The sequence below is a fragment of the Mastomys coucha genome, unplaced genomic scaffold, assembly GCF_008632895.1.
Source record: "Mastomys coucha isolate ucsf_1 unplaced genomic scaffold, UCSF_Mcou_1 pScaffold6, whole genome shotgun sequence".
Lineage (NCBI taxonomy): Eukaryota > Metazoa > Chordata > Mammalia > Rodentia > Muridae > Mastomys > Mastomys coucha.
This window is the reverse complement of record NW_022196912.1, coordinates 26,287,021-26,306,799: the sequence shown is the minus strand read 5'-3', so window position 1 is coordinate 26,306,799 and position 19,779 is coordinate 26,287,021. Positions and strand designations below refer to the sequence as shown.

The 19,779-nt window shown below is 50.5% G+C and overlaps 1 protein-coding gene and 1 long non-coding RNA gene across 5 annotated transcripts in view; one reads left to right on the top strand and one right to left on the bottom strand.

Moving 5' to 3' along the window:
- The window catches only part of Dnmt3a (DNA methyltransferase 3 alpha), a 102,973-nt gene that overhangs the window by 21,821 nt on the left and 61,373 nt on the right, over positions 1-19,779 (bottom strand). For all 4 annotated transcript variants that reach the window (XM_031357097.1, XM_031357096.1, XM_031357099.1 and 1 more), the window contains exons 5-6: positions 17,099-17,142; positions 16,564-16,710 (exon numbers count right to left, since the gene is read on the bottom strand). In XM_031357097.1, coding sequence (XP_031212957.1) covers positions 16,564-16,710; positions 17,099-17,142 — 191 coding nt within the window. The remainder of the gene's footprint in view (positions 1-16,563; positions 16,711-17,098; positions 17,143-19,779) is intronic.
- Positions 3,960-11,282, top strand: LOC116080638. The gene is made up of 4 exons (XR_004114511.1): positions 3,960-4,652; positions 6,559-6,688; positions 8,294-8,372; positions 10,467-11,282. It is a non-coding gene; the product is annotated as an uncharacterized LOC116080638 (long non-coding RNA).

Genomic DNA, 19,779 nt, shown 5'->3' with positions numbered 1-19,779 from the left:
GGGGCGCCGGGGGGGAGGGAGGGAACATTTTCTTTGTCTAGAACTCCAGGTCACGTGGGCCCCACTGGAGTTCCTGGTTGGCTACGCGCGGGCCGGGGGAGGGGGCCGGCCTCCTACGCTGGCGCTGGGCCAGCCCCTCACCCCGGCCCGAGGGGCGCGGGGGGCCTGGGGGAGAGGCTAGCCAGTCCGTTCCCAGGGCCCCGCCCCTCCAGCCAGCTCTATCGGATGGCCAGTTCTGCTCCCTTCCCCCAACTCTGGGGATTGTGTGTGTTTGTGTGTGTGGGGTTACATAGGGAAGATGGGGACCCCGGGGGAGGCAGGGTGCGTGCCGGCCGCGGGGGACCCAGAGCAGCGGTGGTGGGACAGGAGCGCCGGCTTCAGACAGCCTGAAAGTGCCGGGAGAAAGTTGTAGAAAGTGAGTTTAGCAAAAGCAAGAACAGAGGGGGAGAAAAAAAAAAAAAAGCGAGTACCGGAGCGCGCTAGCGAGTTTTACAGATTAGAGATGAGGCTCGGAGTTTACGGAAACGCAGTTTAGAGAAAGTCGGAACACAGATGTGAGTGGATAGAAGGTGTCCCACGCAGGTTGAGGGCGCCCCAGGCCAATAACTGCTGGGGAGTTAAACCCCATCGCCACGCTACAGGTGAAAGAAGGGTGTGCTTTAAAAGAGTGGTTGACAAGCAGACTTTGAAAACTTCTTCCCCGCCCAGTCCCGACGTCCCCCAGGTCACTCTGGGTCTCGCTTGCTTGTCTTATTTTTTTGCTTGTTAAGAACAGGCTAAGGCATCTGCAGCTGTTAAAACCTTTGGTGGTGAAGTACACCTGTAATCCTAGAACTTGGGAGACCAGAGATCAGAAATTTAAGATCATCCTTGACTAACACAAGTTCAAGGCCAGCCTGAACATCACGAAACCCTGTCTCAACAATTATGGAATAGACACACATACTCTCACACATGTGCTGATGTCTCCTAGAGCCAGCACAGGTCATTTCATGCCATGCCTAAGCAAAGGCATAGTACCCCAAGGCACGTGCATGCGCACACGCACACACGCCACTCCTGGCCCTCCATTAGAGGACAGAAGCATCAGATACAAAAATGAACACTTTCCTGCTTTCAGGAACTAGACTTGGGGAGATGAGGTGGGGGATGCGGGAAATCACTGAAAAGCAAACTCCTGTGCGGATAACAACCAAAACCGCCAAGTAGATAGCAGAAGGCTGCATCAAATGAAGGGTGTGGGTGAGAGATAGGACAAGGGAGATCAGAAGATGAACAGGATTTGGAGGAGCCAGGTAGATAGAAGGGAAGGAAGAAAGAACTCTCCCACCCACCCTCTCAATTTTAACTAAAGCTAACTGGCTGATAGTGGGAATGGGGTCAAGCAATGAATGGAGATATTCTGTAACATGGCAGATGTTCTGGAAAAACAAGGTGAATGGGCATTTTACAAAGATTAGCCAGGATTCAGTTTGCAAGATGAATTAGAACAAAGAACTGACGGAGAATGCCCCAGCGGGGTGCCACTATCTGGCTTGTGGAAGACCTGATCCTACCACCTTGACCTTGACACAGACCACTTAACCCCAAGATGTCTGTTTTCTCATCTGCAAAACAGGGGTGATGACATCAGCCCTCTAGAGCCAGGAAAACCAACATCCTGAAGACATTGAGGTAACAACACCCCAGGTGCCTGGCTCCCAGCCAGCGAGCTGGCACACACCAGCTAGAACAGGTGCAGGTATAAGGAAGGGAAGGGATGAACTAGAAAGAGGAACCCTCCTGCTCACCCTGAGACCATTAGAGCAGGTGGGCTACTGAAAAGGCTTTCTCCATGGAAACTGTATGGGTCCCCTCCCCCACGGCTCCCACAGGAAGCAGAGATTGGGAGATCTCTTCCAGTAGGTCATTTCAAGTTTGAGGCTAGCCTGTGCTACAGAGTGAGACGAAGGCTCAAAAAAACCAAAAACCTTAGGAGTACAAACTTCCCCTAAAAAGGAAAAGGAGCCATTTCCGGCTCCACTCGGAAGCTCTACTGCCCCAGTGCACCTTTCAACTCTATCACAGTGGTACCTGTTTACGCCAGCTATTTAGGCCGCCCAAGCTGTGAGGCCATGAGCTTAGGGCTGTGCTGTAGCTCCATGGTAGACCACTTTCTCAAACTCTGGTTTGATTCCTAGGACCCTCTCACCCCTAGAATGGAGGAAGTCCCGAACTGACTCCTCTTGCTGCCCTCTGACTTTTCAGAAATAAAGGACTGTAAAAGGCTTGCTCACTGCGATCTCCACTGGCTCAGTCAACACCTCAGACCTCTCAGGAAGAAGTTCTTGCTCTATAGCTTGGCTGCACTTCTAGGGTGCAAGCCATGCTGGCTTCTAACTCATTATATAGCCAAGACTGGCCTTGAACTCGTCTTCCTACAGGTGTGTACAGCTACACCTGGCCTTCAGGCAAACTTCATTTTATTACATTTTCCAGTGGTACTCATACCAGTAAACTGCCAGAAAGTGTCATATTGACAAGTGTTATGAGCCGGGCGTTGGTGGCACACGCCTTTAATCCCAGCACTTGGGAGTCAAAGGCAGGCGGATTTCTGAGTTTGAGGCCAGCCTGGTCTATAGAGTTAGTTCCAGGACAGCCAGAGCTACACCGAGAAACCCTGCCTCGAAAAAAAACTATACAGAGAAACCCTTTCAGTCTCGAAAAACCAAACCAAAGCAAACAAACAAACAGACAAGCGTTATGCTTGTTATGCTCCAAGTGGCAACAGTATGTGTCCTGTGACAGGTCAGGAAGTTTCCTTTCTCCTGTTCTTGCTTTCCTGGGATATTAAAGTACCATACAAGAGCTGTGAAAACGGGTTTCCAGCTGCACAGGGGTAAGGCGAGCCTCCAGGCCAGATCACTAAGCAAAGAGCAGTACTGCCTGGAGGCCAGGGGTGACGGTCACTCACACCAGCTTGACAAACCTCGGCTCTGGGTTCAGCATCTGTAGTATGCAGTGTCCTAATGAAGGAGGGATTCTACTGCTGCCTCCACTCACAGGACAGGCACAACCTACAGCTGTACAGCCACACATGAGAAATCGCTACATCTTTTCTTCCTTCTGCCTTAAGCTGCAGTTCCTCGGTTGCATCAGCCATGTTATACGTGTTGAAGAACCACCATTTTGGATGCATGCACAGAATACAGAGCAATCCCATTATCACAGAAAGTTCTGGATACGGCTTCTCAGACCCCCTGCTCATATCTCTCCCCACTGTTCCTTATCTCCCACTCCTTTCCTGCTCCCTGCCATTCCACTGTATAATCTCACAGACAGCTGGCTTTGCTCTGTTAGGAAGAGAGCAGGACTCATCTCCATGGGATTACAGCTCCCTAGAGGGCAGGCATGGAATCTTCCTTGGCTTCCTGCAGAAACTACGGACAGAGCAGCTTGCTAGCTAGCAAAGGTGGAGGAATGATGCAACACTGCCTCAGGAGCTTCCTCTGTCTACATGCATCCCTGCAGACAGATCCTGTCCATAGCAGACATTCAAATGATTGCCAGGAGGTCCTGGTTTAGGGCTCTCCAAAGCTGCTAGGAAATGTTCGTTTTCCTATTCCTGTGCAACCCATATGGAGGCTGCAAGCAAATGACCAGGACTGGGCTGCTGGCAGTGAAGCTAAAAATAGCCTCAGAGCCAACAGCCTGGAGTTAGCAGGACTTGTTGCTAAGGAGACAGCCACAGAGAGAGCAACCAAGCAGGAGAAAGTGTCAGACATTCACCAGGAGAGCAAAGGCTGGGCTGGGGGACTCCCACCTAGAGATGCTCTGCCTTCTGGCAGCTTCTGACTACTATTCAAGTGGGGTAAATATTCCCCCTGTCCCTCAGTACCTCATCTCCATGGCAACCACCAGGGCTGGGGTAAAGTACCAGCCCCTGGAAGGGAGGCCTCTGCCTGGAGCTAGTTGTTATGGCAACATCTCCCCTTTCCTGTCATTTTCTCCCTCCTGGCTTCTCCTAAGGGATGAGGTGGGGGTCAAGACTTGGCTTAACCAATGGGACCAGGAAACACCTGGTAAGCAGTTAGGGGCCCCAGAGGCTCCTGGGAGTCCAGGAAGGCCTCACATTGGCAGTCCATCTTTTCCTCTCTCTTAGCCCTTCATGGGTGACCCTGCCAGAAGAGGCCCACATTCACTGGGATTTAACCCCATCAAGATCACCAGAGGGAGATTTAAAAATACAGATGACCAGGCCCTGCCAACTCGGATCATAGGCCTGGATGGAAGCTAGGGCTCTTTTTAAGCCACTGTAGGTAATTCTAACATCAGCCAAGTGTGGGGACTTCAGAAAGCTCAGGCTGTGGGTTGGTTACAAGTGAGTAACAGAGTCCTCAAGAGGCCTGAGCCCACCAGAAGGGTCAGAGTCACCAACTGAGAGAGTGGCTTAGAAAAGAGGGGCACTCCTGCATCTCAATGCAGGTGTCCCAGGAGGGCCATGGGACCTCTGGCTACCATCTGACAAGGCCCCGTGTGAAAATCAAAGCAATGGACAAGCTGTTCCCTGTGGCAGACAGCAGAAGGTGGGGGAGGCTGGGAAGCCTGCTTCCCAGCAAGGACAAAAAGGTGGCACAGATGATTCAAGCTAAAAGAGAAATCCATCTTCACAGGTAAAGTGAAAGGGTCACTATGGCAACTGTGGGGTACCAGCCATAGAACCCTGATCCCAGCCCCTAAGAGGTAGCATCTGGCCCAATGTCACACGCCCTGCCCCCACTAACCAGATCCATTTTTCTGGACCCAGTTGTGAGCCTGCCTGAAACACACATACACCAAGACAGTTGAGTCTGGAGTACCTGCAGTAGCCAGGCTGGGGGAGGAACCCTGAGGGGAGGGGTGGGAAAGAAAATGGAAGGGATGAGCTGCCATGCTCCTGTTACTCACAGCCTAACTGTGTGCCCAGGACCCACCACACATAAACCACAGCCCTCATTCAAGACAGCATGCAATTAGATGGCAAATTATGTGGTAGTGACGCTTCCTACATGTGCAGAGGGAAATCAGCAAAGGCAGGAGAATTCCAGGGATGTAAACCAGGAATGGAAGTAACCTCCAAGCTTTTAGGGCAGGATGGGCAGATCTGCAGCTCATCTGCAATAGCATTATCTTCAGGGTAGCAATCAGATGGAGGAAAGGTGTGAGAAGGAAGCATGAGGTAAGCCAAATTCATTTACCCTAGGAGATGGCCAGTGGCCTGAGCCTGCTGATCTTGAGAGAATTCTCATTAGCAGCATCTAATGCAGAAGTTGGAGGATCAGCTAAAAGTGTCTTTCCTTCTTGCTGACTCCTTGACTCTGCCCATCCTGTGTGTCTAGCACAAGCATTCCTTAGCCCTACCTACCGAGCTCCCTGAGTCCTCTCAGTCATTCCTATACTTGGATGCCCAATCCACCAGGCAGGCCTGTGAGCTCCTGCTATGTCTTCCCCATGCCGCCCTGGCCAGCCATCTTCTGCCCACTTCCCTGCAGCTCTGGAACCAGCCCCAAACCAGCCTCACTTTTGCCTGCTATGCCTGCTCTGCTCCTCTGATGCCTAAGTCTGGGGCCCCGGGAGAACCTCGGGGGTCGGCAAGGCTATGCGGCACAGACCCAGGCCTCACTTACCAGACACTGATGACAGGATTCTAAGTGACCACCTAGCTTCTCTAACCAATCTAATGGGCCTAGAGACACCATCTGCCCAATACAGATGGGATCTACGGAAGCTAGAGGGGCTAACACTTGAACAGAAAGTACCTGAAGATAAGTTTGCTCAAGTGGATGTTGTCACCCTGGAGAAACCTGAGTCTGCATAGAGGTGCTAATCACCCCCAGCAGGGAGAGTGTACCAAGAGGAACACAGCATACTACCCCTCCCCCACCCTTTCTCCAGAATCCAGGGGTCAGCGGAAGAGGCAGAGGGACCACCATTCTGATTCAGGCATGCAGACCCTCTGGAGTTTCAGGGTCCAAAGAAGATGGGAGGAACCCAGAAGGCTGGCTTGGGTATTTCGGGGAAGACAATGGGGTGGCCGCCATCTCCATCCGGAAGAGGAAATTTAAATCAAAGCCTGGGTCCTTTCCGGCCTTTACACACACACACACACACACACACACACACACACACACACACACACACACACACACACACACACACACACACACACACACACCCCAGAAAGTGAGAGCTGCAACCCCAGTGGCACCTTCCAATCACCTGAAGACCTCAGCCAGTCACTCAATTCCCAGTGTGATTCATCTGCCCCAGGCAGATTAAACAAACAGCTCCCAGTGACTTTAGCGAGGCCCCCTCCCTGAAAGTGAGGCAGCCTTGGGGGCTCTAGGCTAGGTTCAGTTCTGTTCATTTCAGAGGCCTAGTGGTTCCCAAACGTTAGTAAGCTCAGAATCCAGGGTCGGGGCTGAGACCTAGCCTGCTGAGACTGGCTTCCATGGCTCAGGACAGGTCTCTGGGTGCCTGCCCGGGTGATGCAGGGCAGCACATACTCAAAACACCGATATGTTGTTGCTGTTTTGTTAGAATCCTGCTCCTGTCCAAGCTGGCCTCAATTTTCAGGCTCAGGCGATCCTCCCACCTCAGGCTAATGGGACAGACAGCACACCTAGCTGAGCACTGGTTTCTTGCTGTCAGCATCCTTGGGATGTAAAAAGTAAGTTGAACCAAATGTTTGCTACCTGAACTTTTGCACACCCCCGCCCCCATTTCCTTGCAAATAGCATCAGCTTTTAAACATACAGAGGAATGAATTGTTCTTCTTGTTCAGCCCATCTGAGGTAAGATACAGACACAGGCGCTGCCTCTTGGGTGACAGAGGCTGGGAAGAGTGGCAGTTATGTGGCAACATAGGGACACTGCAAACAATGAGAGTGCACTCCTTGCAGCTGGGATGTGAACACTGAAAGGCCAGGGTGATGACTAAAGTTAGGATGAGCTCAGGACAGATGAGAAGGGGCCCCAGGCCCAGTGGGTGGGGGCTCACACCTGCAATGCCAGTATGTTAGAGGCCAGGGCAGGAAGATCAAGACCTGGATGTTGTCCTCAGCTCTAGGATGAGTTTAAGGCCAGCCTGAACTGACAACATGAGACAGACCCTTCTCAAAACGAGAAAATCAAATGAAGAAACATTCTCAGTACTCTGGCTGGCCCAGAAGTTCTTCAGGAAGCTGACCTGTTTGTTGGTGATCTGCTTCCAGAAGCCTCTCACTGTCTTGGTCTTGCTTTGGGTCTGTGTTTCTGATTGTTGATTTCTGTTGCTCTCCATGTCCTGATTTTGATGTATCAAGGTTATCATTCTGTAGCGCCGGCTGGTAGTTCTGCCCTCCCTACCTGACCCTCAGTAAAGGGTAAACATAGCGCCCCTTTACTTCCTCTGCTCCTGCACACCACTTTCTGAGTCCCCTTACATCATGTTAAATCATGTTAAAATGCAGCCAGGTTCTCTCTGCCCACAGCTGCAGACTCAGCCTAAATTTCTTCCCATGGCAGGGAGGTAGGTCCCTGTGATCTGACCAGCAGCTTCCTCTCCTTGCATACTCTCCCTAACCCTGTTCCATATTCTTGCTTTCTCAAACACATCGGCAGCTTTGACTCTCCTTCTCTCTCTGCCCATGGCGGTTCCTTTTCCGAATTGTCTCATGCGCGGGTGAGGTCCTCCAAGGAAGTCTCTTCTCCAGCAACTTCTGCCCCTCCCCCAAGCTGTAGCCCTCCTCTCTGCTCTACACAGCTCAGATCAGCTCTGCCTGTAAGACAGCCTTGCTCAGAGCCTGGCAACATCCTCCGCCACACGGTATGTGTCCCTGGGACAGTCGGCATCATTTGTTTCTTTGGCCACTAGCACAATAAGCTGCATCTTTAGTCAATACTGAGTTAAGTTTGTTAACTCCCTCTACTAAATAAAACACAGAGTTCTTTGTGGAGCTATAGAGAACAAGGGCTCGCTTTCCCCAACAGTAGACATCACTGGAACCTCCTCTGGTTAATGGGCAAAAAAAATATCATGTGGGTTTTCTTTTGTTTTGCTGGTTGCTTATTTTGTTTTTGTTTTTGTCTTGTTTTGTTTTGTTTTGAGAAAGTCTCACTTGGCCTAGAACTCAAGGTAGCCCAGGCTGGCCTAGAACTTGCAACACTTATTTTGCTTCTGTCTCCTGAGTACTGGGATTGCAGGTAAATGTGTATCACCATGCCCAGGTGTTTAATACAGTCTTGTAGCTCTGGCTGGCCTTGAACATCTGGTCCTTCTGCCTTTTCCTCCTAGGTGATGGAGTTAAAAGTGAGCACCACCATATTCAACTTGTACAGTGTTGGGAATAGACCCAGAGCTTCTTGCATGATGGGTAAGCATTCTATCATCTGCCCATACTCCCAGCCCTCTGTCTCTTCTGGATGTTTTGCTGTATGTCTGTGCACCATATACATGCAGTGTCTATGGAAGCCAGACAGGGTACCCCTTCCCCTAAGGACGCCTCATATGCACGTCTCTAGGAGATGTGAGCTCTCAGGCTTCACTCAGATATTTTAATTTAGCACTGATGTTTTAAGCAGTATAGGTGACAAAGGGGAGTGGTGGATCCTGAATCCAGCCCTTCCCACCCCAGATAATAAATGTCTAGAATTCCTAGAATTAGGCAATCTATTTCTACCACACTACAAATCAGGAAACTGAATTGATCAACTAATCTAGAGCAGAAGCTAAGACTAGAAACCAGGCTTCCAGAATTCCATTCCAACATTATCCTAATCCAATTTTACAACTTCAGACAGGCAGTCCTGAGAAATCAGCCAAGGGTGGGGCAAGGGCACAGGGAAGCAGGCCTGAGTCATAGGATGGCCTTGAGGGTTAGCCCAGAGAGCAGAGCCTAGGAGGGCAGCAAGCTAGAGGGTCTCCCTGCTGAGTCAGGCACGAGCTTTGAAGACAAATGCACCTGAGGAAAGCCAGGCTAGGGTGTCAAAGAAGTAACCTGAGATAGGGAGTTGGTTTTGACCAGAGACCTTCCACATTTTGGGGTGAGTGCTTGTGTGTGTGCACGTGCCCGTGCCTGTGTGTGTATATGTCTGTCTGTCTGTGTATGCAGGATCACATGTGAAGGTCCGAGGACAATCCCCAGGAGTAGGTTCTCTCCTTTCACTTACACATGTTCTAGGGACCAAACTCAGGTCATCGGGCACAGTGTCGGGTGTCTTTACCCTGAACCATCTTGCTTTCCTGATAAAGATATTTCTTATGGAACTGGAGGGTACAGGACCCTGATTTCTGCCCCAAGAATCAAGCCAAATGTAACCAATGCCAGGATGTGCCTCAGGTCTGTGGTGGAGGAAGCTCAAGCCCCTTCCCCAAGTCCATCCTTAGCTGTAGCCAGGAGCTGTGTGCCCTGGGTGTGCTTACTACCCTCACTTAAGTGGAAGCTGTTCAAAAGGCTGCTCTTTCTGTGCCCAGAAAGTGAATGAACTCTCCAATGTGCAATGTCAGACCTTGAGTTAGAGACCAGCATGCTATCTAGTACGTTCCAGGACAGTCTGGGCTACAGTGGGAGACTCTGTCTCAAAACAAACCAACCCACACAGACCAAAGCTGGGCCTTTTATACCTGTAATCCCCGCATTTAAGAGATCAAGAGTTCACAGTGGTTCCGAGAGTCAAGTTTTAAGGCCACCCTGGATTAACTGAAACCTTGTCCCCAAAACAACAGAAACTGCCCCAGCCTATCCACTTATCACAGTGGCGGTCTTTTTGACAATTTCCACAGCTGGTGCAAAGGGCAACCTAGGAGGTTATTTCTAATTATGGCCTTCACGGAAGCCCCTTTAAAATGCACTCAGCCTTTTGGTAAAGGCTTTGTGTCTCAGCTGTAAGTGTTCCTGTCCTCTCTAGGGTGGCCAGGTACTGCCCAAGAGCAAGAGTTGGCTGTGGCAAGAGTGAGGGACATTGGGGTCAAGCCACTGGCTGCTCCTTTGCTGCTAACTTTCCTGGTCTCCTCTGCGACCCGCTGAAGAGATCACACCTACCCACCTCATCTTCCACAGCCTCTCACACAAGGCCCCCTGCTCAGGGGGTGCAGGGGTTACTGCTTATTAAATGGTGTATAGCCCAGCAAGAGGTGACCCTCTGGACACTCACAGGCAGACAGGAAGCGGTCTGTCACAACCCCAAGTTGTAAAGCAAACGGATGCCACATTTGTTAAAACTCCCAGAAACAGCCACAGCAACACAAATGGTCAATAAACATATGAAAAGATAGCCAAGCCTCACTTATCATCTGGGAAATGACAATTAAGATCCTAAGGAGACACCCCATCCCACCCACTCTGTTTGCAGAACGCAGGCTGACTGGCTTGGAATTTAGATTTTGATGAAGTTCTTTCCTAGCAATTTGACAGATTTTGTAAAATGCAAAATGCACACTCCTTCCACTTGGATTTCTCTTCCTACAGGTATGTCTTATGGAAAAACAAAAGCACAAAGAAGCAGGCTAACCCCAGCATGCAAGCAGACCCTGCTTCCATCCCTAGCACCACAGAAAATGGTCTGGAGGCGTACAACTAAGAATCCAGGCACCTAGGCAGTAAAGGCAGAAACATGAAGCATAGCATGATCTTCAACTTCATGCCAGGCTTGAACCAGCCTGGGCTACCTACTACCTCCCTCATGCATGCCAAGGACATGTACTGACTGCCACAACACGCCTGGATAGCAAACTGCTGTGACGTAAACGGCCAGTGGTCAGAGCTTGGTTACATAAAGATGACAATTCCTACAGTGGAAATAGTCTAGGAATTATGTGGCTAAACTGGTCAGCCTTGTTGTAAGTGAAAAGCCAGACTGTAAAATGAAACTGCAGAATGGTTCTAGTCACAGAAACACAAACCTGTGAGGCAGGCTTAGGTCCACAGACCGACAGAAAACTGTGGCGTCTACACTGCAGACAGCATCGACAGCCTCCAGAGGGATTCTGTTATCTAAGTGTGTGTGCGACTTTTGAGACAGTATTTTATTCTGTAGCCCAAGCTAGCCTGGAGCTCACTAGGCAAGCCATTCTGGCTTTGAACCTGTGACCCTTCACCTGCCTCTGCCTCCTGAGTGCTGGGATCTCAGGCATGCACCATTGTGTCCAGCTCTAAAGCATATTAAATTTAAAGTGTGTGTGTGTGTGTGTGTGTGTGTGTGTGTGTGTGTGTGTGTAGGGAGACTATTTTAAAATAAGAATGTGTTTGTGTAATACTTACATAATATAAAGTAACTTTTAAAACTGATCTAATCAGCTGGACATGGTAGCTCATACCTAAAATCCTAGCCCCGGGGAGGGGAAATAGGTGAGAAGACTGAAAAGTTCAAGACCAGCCTAGACTGTTTTACAAAGTCCTATCTCAGAAACTAGTAAATACAGGGGCCAGCAAGACAGCTCGGCTGGAACATCTGCTAGCCAGTCCTGATGTAGTCAAGTCCTGGGACATGTGGAAACAAAAAACAGACTCCACAAAGCTGTTCTCCGACCTCTACACGCACTCCATAGCACACACAGGTTATACACACTCACAATCTACCCTGAGGTGAGGTGGCACACACCTTTGTTCTGAGCACTTGGGAGGCAGAAACTGGTGGGTATCTGTGAGCTTAAAGCTAGCCTGGTCTACACAGAGAAATTTTATCTCAAAATAACAAGGACAACATGCAGGCTCCTGTCCATGCCCACTAGGCAAGGAGCTTTAAAGGCTGCACATTCTTTATGAATCCACACACTTCGGGGTTGAGGATTCTTGCATTACCTAGCCCACTTCAGGCATGTCGTCCACAGGGAAGGGCCTCAGCTTGGTGCTTTAGTCTCAGACCCCAGAGGGGGTAATCCATGAGGAATCACTTGCAAAGTGCCTCCTAAGGTCTAGGAACAAAGCCCCCTCCCCTTCAGGAATGTGATAGTTTTATTCCAGGCTGGACAGCCTTGGGTGGAGGCAGGATCTTCAGGTCAGAAGGGAAACAGGGAGACAGATTTTCGGGCCGCGCCACAGATTGTTACTATCACTATGTAATACTTTCTGATAAGTATAGAGATGCTTAAGACAGGGCCCATCCTTCAAGCTGGAGTCAGGGAAGATAACAGATCCTAGAACCTGTCTGGCATATAGGACTCCTGCCCTACAGGGACTTAGAACCTGGTCAGGGTGAAAGGATTAACGAGTGAGTCCTCCCATCCACCATTGAGTCCTAACACTGGACTGATTTGCGAGGTCACAGGATTGAAACCTTGGGAAACAGCCAGCATCTGTTTACGTGACTGGAGTCGGGTGGGGGTGGGGGTCCGGGCATGAGGGAGCTGCCGTGGGTTCTGAATCAGAATTTGGTCATTTATTATAGCAGCAGCAGCAGCGCTGACCCGTAACAAAAGCTTCCCTTCTCCAGCAAGAATTCCCAGTCAGAGATAAGGGAAATGGCCACTTTCCTTTATCACTTATTTTATTTCACTTTGTGCAATTTAAATGATCATTCATTTACTTTTAAAGATAGGTCTCACTTGCCCTGTAGACCAGGGCTGGCCTTGAACTCAGAGACACACTGTCCTTGACCTCCTTAATGCTGGAATTAAAGGCATGTGCCACCTTCGCAATCACAGACAGGTGAAAAGTCTAGCTCTTACCCAATAGATCAGATGTGAATGACAAGCATGGAGAAAGGGGAAACTAGGCTGCGAAAGGAGCTTCTATTTGTAAGTGGTGCTGAGACTGAAGCCAAGGCCTTGCTAGCTAGGCAAGTGCTCTCCCTCTGAGCTACATCCCTCTCGCTTGGGAAAGCAGCTTTAGGGTGAAAAGAGTCTTCTAGGTGAGGCAGATGCAGGGTGGGGGCGGGTGGAAGCTTCCCGAAGGGCTTACAAGCCCTTCAGACTTGAGCTTCACACTTCCATCCCGAAAAGGACTTCACAAAGAAGGCAATCTCTTTCTGAAATGCACCCATCTCTCCTCCCTGAAATCCCAGTTCATCTTCCATGAGCCCAAAGCCACCTCTAGTTAATGAGTTAGTCTGAAGCCTGCTCTGAGTCCTATGTTCCGTTAGGTCACTGAGCTAGCAGAGCTTCTGGCAGAAGGCTCAACAGTGTGCCTGAATAAGTTTTAAAGCTTACATGGGTGCCTCATTCCAAGGCTAGGAGATGCTGGCTGGTCGTCATGCCTGGGAAGCAGGTGCCTTAGAGGCATGAAGTGTGTGGGAGGTGGGGGTATCAGGAGTGGAGAGGGCAGTGTGTGGGGGTGTAGTCAGGAGTGGGGAGGGCGGGGACCTATGGCCTATGAAAGCTTTTCTAGTAAATTTGTATATTGGGGAAATGAAGGTGGATTGCAAAGGCACACACCTGTGATCCCACGACTTTGGACTTAGAGGCTAGAAGATCAGGAGTTCAGGTGAGCCTTAGTTACATAGCAAAAAACAACAGACAAACAACAAAACCCAAAGTCAAAAAATGCAGGTATGTGTTATGTGGATCCAGAAGAGGGGACTCGAGCATGTCCTAGTTAAGGATGAACTGTACTGCTGAGAAACGTACGAAGTGTGAGTTTTCGGGAAGCAATATCAGAAGAAAAGCTCAAAGGTTAAAGAGCTAAAATGAGTCTTAGAGATGGGAAGCAGGCCTGGGAGCTGGAAAGCCAGCACCGCAGTTACGAGCACTTGCTCTCGTAGAAGGCCCAGATTCAGTTCCCAGCACGCACACGGTGGCTCAGAACTAGGCATAAATCTAATTCCAAGGGACCCAGCATTCTCTTCTGTCCTAGCACATTCTCTTCTGACAACACACATGTGTGATACAATATCTGCAGACAAAACAGTCAGACACATTCAGGAAAAGAAAAGACGAAGGCACTGACCTGCTAGCACTGGCTTCTGCTCGTTCTGTACTCCGGAAAGCTGCCGCGTCCTAGCAGTCTTCCTAGCAGTTACTTAGCCCTTCTCCGTCCCTAGCAGGGTGTGGCATTTAGAGCCCAGCTCCTAGAGGTTAGGAAACCTAAACTCTAATCAATTCTAGCCCCACCCCATAAACCCTGGGGGTTTGCGGCCAGTCAAGGATCAAGGGATGTGTAGTCACCATTTAAGTTCTGTAGACCTAGATGCCCTGGAAGTCACAGAGTTCATTTCACTGCACACTGTGTCTTGAGATCTCCACACTTCAAGGTCATAGGCTCCTCTCACAGTTCAAACTGAACCCATTTTTTCCCTTTTCTGTTAACACCTAGAGGCCTTTGCGTTGGTTGGGATGGGTAAGCCTATCCCAAACCTAGAAGACTCACTAGAAAAGCTTTTGATAATTGCTGAAGCAGGGGACAGATACATGCATATATATATATATATATATATATATATATATATATACACATATATATATGTATATATATGGTCAGACCTATGCATAGATCATATAATAATTTCCCATTCCACTTCTGTCTATTAGCAAATATCCTTAATTTTTTTTTCTTCTGAAACAGGGTCTCACTATGTAGCCCTGGCTGGCCTGAACTCCCAAGATAGAGAAAGTTGGCTTTGAACTCAAAGAAATCAACTACCCTTTCCTTCTTGAGTGCTGGGATTTAAAACATGCAGCACCAAGGGCTGGAGAGATGCACAGAGGTTGAAAGTGCAGGTTGTTCTTCCAGAGGTCCGGAGTTCAATTCCCAGAACCACATGGTGGCTCACAACCCTCTATAGTAAAACCTGGTGCCCTCTTCTGGCCTGCAGACATACACACAAGCAGAACACTATATATAATAAATAAATCTTTAAAAACATGCACCACCACATCTGGCCAATGGTGCTATATATTTTTTTTAATTATTATTTTTATTGGGGGTGTGTAGTGGGAGAGAGGCTTGAACTATGTGGTGTCCCACAGACCAAGCTGGCTTCAAGCTTGTATCTTCCTTCTCCAGTTTCCCAAGATCCCCTATTTTATATATTCTTAATTTAAAATTTTAAAATGTTACTTATACTTATTTGTTTGTTTATATGTGTGCTTCCTGTGAGTGTGCATGTGTGTGTGTGTGTGTGTATGTGTGAGAGTGTGTGCACGCAGCACCTGTGTGGAGAGTTCTTTCCTGTGTGAGGCTCAGTGACAAGTGCCCTTACTGGCTGGGGCCAATTTGACCACTCAAATCTTTTTAAAATTTTAGCAGAAACCTAAAACTGATTTTTAAAAAATAAATCTTCATTTTCTGGGAGTGGGAAAAATCCTTCTTACTGTGACTCTGGGTGGCCTCCAGGTGATGCTTGAGGGAGACCTGGGGGTCACTACCTCAGCATGGCTGCCTCGGGGCTCAAGAGCAGAGGCAAGCCCCAAGGCACTGCACAGAGCCTTTCTGATCCCCAAGGTCCTCGAGAAGAGGGAGCAGTCCACTTTTTGAAGCTGTACTACAGCCTCAATGCTAAAGGCGCCCCTCTCGGACCTTTCTGCCTTCCTGGATCCCAAAAGAACTACAAACAATAAAGCAGCCAGAACCATGACCCCTCCCCTTGTCTGGAACTTTCTCTAGGGCCAGCAAGCACACACTGCCGTATAGCCTGAGGTCAAGATCCTGCTTCCTTCCCCTCCCTGTGGGAGTGGTACCCACCACCCTCCCTTCCCTCAGCTGACCTTAGAGGACTAATGGCCGCCTAGGTCTTTAGGTGGTTGGCCCTTTCCCAGCTCTGGCCTGCTTCCAGCTTCCTCAAGCTTGACCACCGTGGGGTGGGGCATGCCCCCAGCCAGTGCGGCTACGGTATAAGAAAGCAGCTCTCCCAGACACACCTCTCCTGGTCTCCTGAGCACCTCTTCCTTTCTCATTGCCACAGAACGTTGGCATCCCTGGGCATGAAATTCTGAGACTCTGTCTCTGCTACTCTACTGAGCAGGCTCTACAGGTCCTGTCTTCTCCTACCTTGGTCTCTGCAGTCCCAAGCCCAGCCTCTAGCACCTTGACAATCCCACACTGAACTCTCCATCCCACCAGCCAGTCAGAGCAAACAGTTCGATCCTCGCCTGTGCCCCAGCCAGACCTGACAGTGTCTGCAGCGGCTATAGCATTTCTCTGACCTCTCTATCAACATGCCCTTGATACCATCGCCAAAATCCAGCAGAAGCGCCCATCGCCACGGCTGTCACCTGCACCTGAGTCATTTCTCTCACTGTCCACGATTTTCTAGACACTCAAAGAACACAAATGCCACCTCTTCCAAGAGACCTACCTTGCCATGTCCTGCAGGTCTCACTGAACCTTCAGTTCCCCTAGGTTCTGTCCTTCTCACCCAACAGACCATCAGCTCCATCCACAGGTGCCAGAGCACTGTATGCACAGAGCTTACCTATGTGCACACGCTACCTCATGCACAGCTAGCACCTATAGACACAATAAAGGATAACAGAACTACATACTGCCTAGTAGTGTTTCCTGGAAACACCAGGAGTTAACCCTAGGGGGAAATAGTCTCAGCTACAGCCTAACAAAAGTCCCAGAGGGTGGCTAGAACTGACTTTTGGTTTGCCAGTTCCATAGTTGGCATCAAGGGTAGAAGGTGTCTCACCTCCCTTTTCCAACGTGCCAGCCACTCGTCCCGTTTCCGTTTGCTGATATAGTAGGGGTCCCCTGCCTGGAAAGTGAGTCTTGGCATGGGCCGCTGACGAAGACTGGACTCCCAGCCCAAGCCACCGCGCAGGCGGCCCCGGGAGCCCTAGGACAGAGAGACAGACAGGTATTAAGGAAAGCACAGATACCCTGCAGGGTTCGTTCCCCCTGGAGGGGAAACTGAGAAGGGTCACTCATCCCAAACAGTATAGAAACTCTGGCTCCTGGCCAGAGGGGTTGACCTGGCTGAGGAGGGATTCGGAGTTGGCAGTGAGGGGAAGTGCTTGATCTTTGGAGGGGGATAAGCTGGCTGCCTCAATAGGGGACTTCCAACCTCCACCCCCACTTTCTCTCCCTCTCACAAGGGACAACCAAAGATGGGGCAGGGACCCACCCTCCGGCCCCCCTCACACACACTCGCCACCGTCCGTCAGAGGTGGCTTTCTTCTAGAATCAGGATCCACAGAGCCCCTGGGGGTGAGGAAAATACTTGCCTCCATTTTCATGGATTCGATGTTGGTCTGCTTCTGTTCTTTGCCTGTGGAAAGGGAAGAACAAGAGGACTATTGATGGAGTCCCTGGGGTGCCTCAGAGGAGCCTGGGGGCCTTCATGGGTTCAGGATCCTCCTAGTGTTTGCTTGTTCATGTTTCATCCATGCTGGCCATACAGTGTGCCAGGCAAGGCCTGAAGCAGAGAAAGAGCCTGGTCCAGGTTCCAGGCCCAAGGACACAGGAATAAGAAAGATGTCCGGGGCATGGTTTCTGGCCTATGGACCCTGGTCTCAAGTACACAAAAGGGGCTTTGAAGTAGATCTGCTGCTCGCCCCCAGCTTTCACTCAGAGAAGCAGGAGGGTGAAGGACAAGAGCAGGGGTTCGGCTGAAGAAGCCAGACTGTGTTCGCTTCTTCATGAGGGGTAGGAAAAGGTGCTGGTACACAGACAATGGGCCAGTGGGAAGAGACCTCAGGAAATAGCTCCAACTACAAACAGTTCTAAATGGTATGGTCCTGTTATCAACATGGAAACTGTCCTCCATTCCTGGTTCTTTCTCAGGTTAAGATAAGGATTTGGGGGAGGGGGGCAGGGAGAAGACAGGATTTTCCCATGTAGCCCTGGCTGTCTTGGAATTTGCTCTGTAGACAAGGCTGGCCTCAAATTCACAGGGATCTGCCTCTCTCAGGTGCTGGGATTAAAGCTGTGTGCCACCCAGCTCAGTGTGGATTAACCACCTCACAATGACCCCCTAACCTCTGCTGTGTTCTTACTGATCCAAAGTGACATGTTCTAAGGATTGGTGTGAGCAACGAGTGCATGAATAGGGCTTGTAGTACAGCAGGTACGTGTCAGCATGCCTCCCTCCTCTAAGGAACGCCCCGATGCACACGTTTCTCTGTTCTTTTGGCTTTTCTCAAAGTTCCGGGACTGGGCACTGATTTCAGTTCCTGGGAGGGACATCTGGACTGGGAGCAGCAGTCTCCACAGCGCCATCTTTAGGAAGGTCTCTTTGTGCTTGTCTAGGCCGGACACGAGGGCAGCTACACCTTCCTGCCATTTCTGCATGCTTGCCAGGCTCCTCTTTAGGCAGCCCCGCGGCGGCTAGCTGTATGGCTTTTCCTATTAAGTAGGGGAAATTCGGCCGCCTTTCTTCACCTAGGTGCCTGAATTCTTTTCTTTGAGACAGAGAAAATACAGGGCTTGGGCCTAGAGCAAGAAGGACACTAAGGTTGGCTCATGTAGCGTGGTGTGCATGGGGGTGGGGGTGGGGTGGGGTTTGGAGAGGGGTTGTTGGGGGTTGGGGTGGGTGGGTGCAAAAACAAAGAGCCCCAAACGGAAAAAACAGCCCCGGCTACATCTCCCAGCTCAGGAGCGGAAACCACCCGCAGCATTTATGGCTCCGAATCTTTAGCCTGGACGTTTCCCCCACTGTCAACAGACAGGACCTGAGGTTTCTCTCTGCACCTGCCCAGAGCAGCTCTGTATAGCCACGTGTGCCGGACTCCATCTACAGGGGCTGGAGGGAAGGAAGGAGGGAGGAAGGGAGAAGGGGAGGGCAGAGCCCCTGCTGGTTACCCCGTGGGCTGTGGACCCCGTGGTAGGCAGGCGTGTTGCTGGGCCTCGTGGAGGCGGTGCGTGGGAGGAGCGTGGTGGCTGTCACCCATGTGTGGGTGGGGGCTGTACGCCCTCCCAGTACATGGTACGTGGTTGGCCTTTTAAGGCACGTCTCACCCGCCACGTCTCTTCCTCCCTGTTTCCTCCATGTCCTCTCTCCCACAAGTCTGCTCCTCACTTTCCACGGGCTTCCCCCTCAGGCCTGCACTGGGCCTCCCACCTCTAGGGCAAGCCCCTCCCTCGGACCTCGGTGCTCGGTCCATGACCTAGGCTGCCAGGAGGTGGCGCCTGCCCTGGATCGCGGCTCCGGCTGAGGCTGCAACAGCTGCTGCGGCAACCAGGCAGCAGTCAGAGGAGGGTAGTGAGTGCGGATTCCAAGCTGGCCCAAGCTATCAGACTGTGTAGCAGACCTAGGAGTTTCCTGAATACCGTCCCCTTCTGCCCCAGGGGCTTTTGACTACGTTTACCAGGCATGATTTATTCATTAGACTATAAGAAATTTTGACCTGAAAAAACAGACATGGTTGAGTTTGCTAACTATTTCACAACAGGCAACCGAGGCCGGTGAGCGGAGCTATAATCAGATTTCAGGGCTTCTGACTCTGAAGTGCACTGCTGCCATTATTCCTTGTCTCCTTTGCCAGTCCTCCAGGCCCAGAGTCTCCCAAGTGGAGACTTCTTGAAAAAGTTTCCAACTGGCTTCTTTCTGGAATTTTTTCCCTGAAAGACTGCGCATGCCTACATGAGCTTTCTAGCTGTCAGTCACATGCACGCAGGCAGGCACGCACGCACTCTTTCCTTCTTCAGCCTGGCCATCTAACCACATGGCTGTCTCCGAACACCAGGGCTCTCACACCCATATGCTCTTAGCTCAGCTCAGGGTCCCTGGGCTAGATGTCTGTGTGCCTTCCAGAGTGGCTCTGCAAGATAGGAACATGACCCCAAGGCACCTCAGGTCCTGGGGACGTCAAGCACTTAACCTGTTGGCCAGAGACTCTCCAGTAAAGACTACCCCAAGTTCTCTTTCCAATGAGACAATATCCAGGTGACAGAGCAGGCGCTAGGT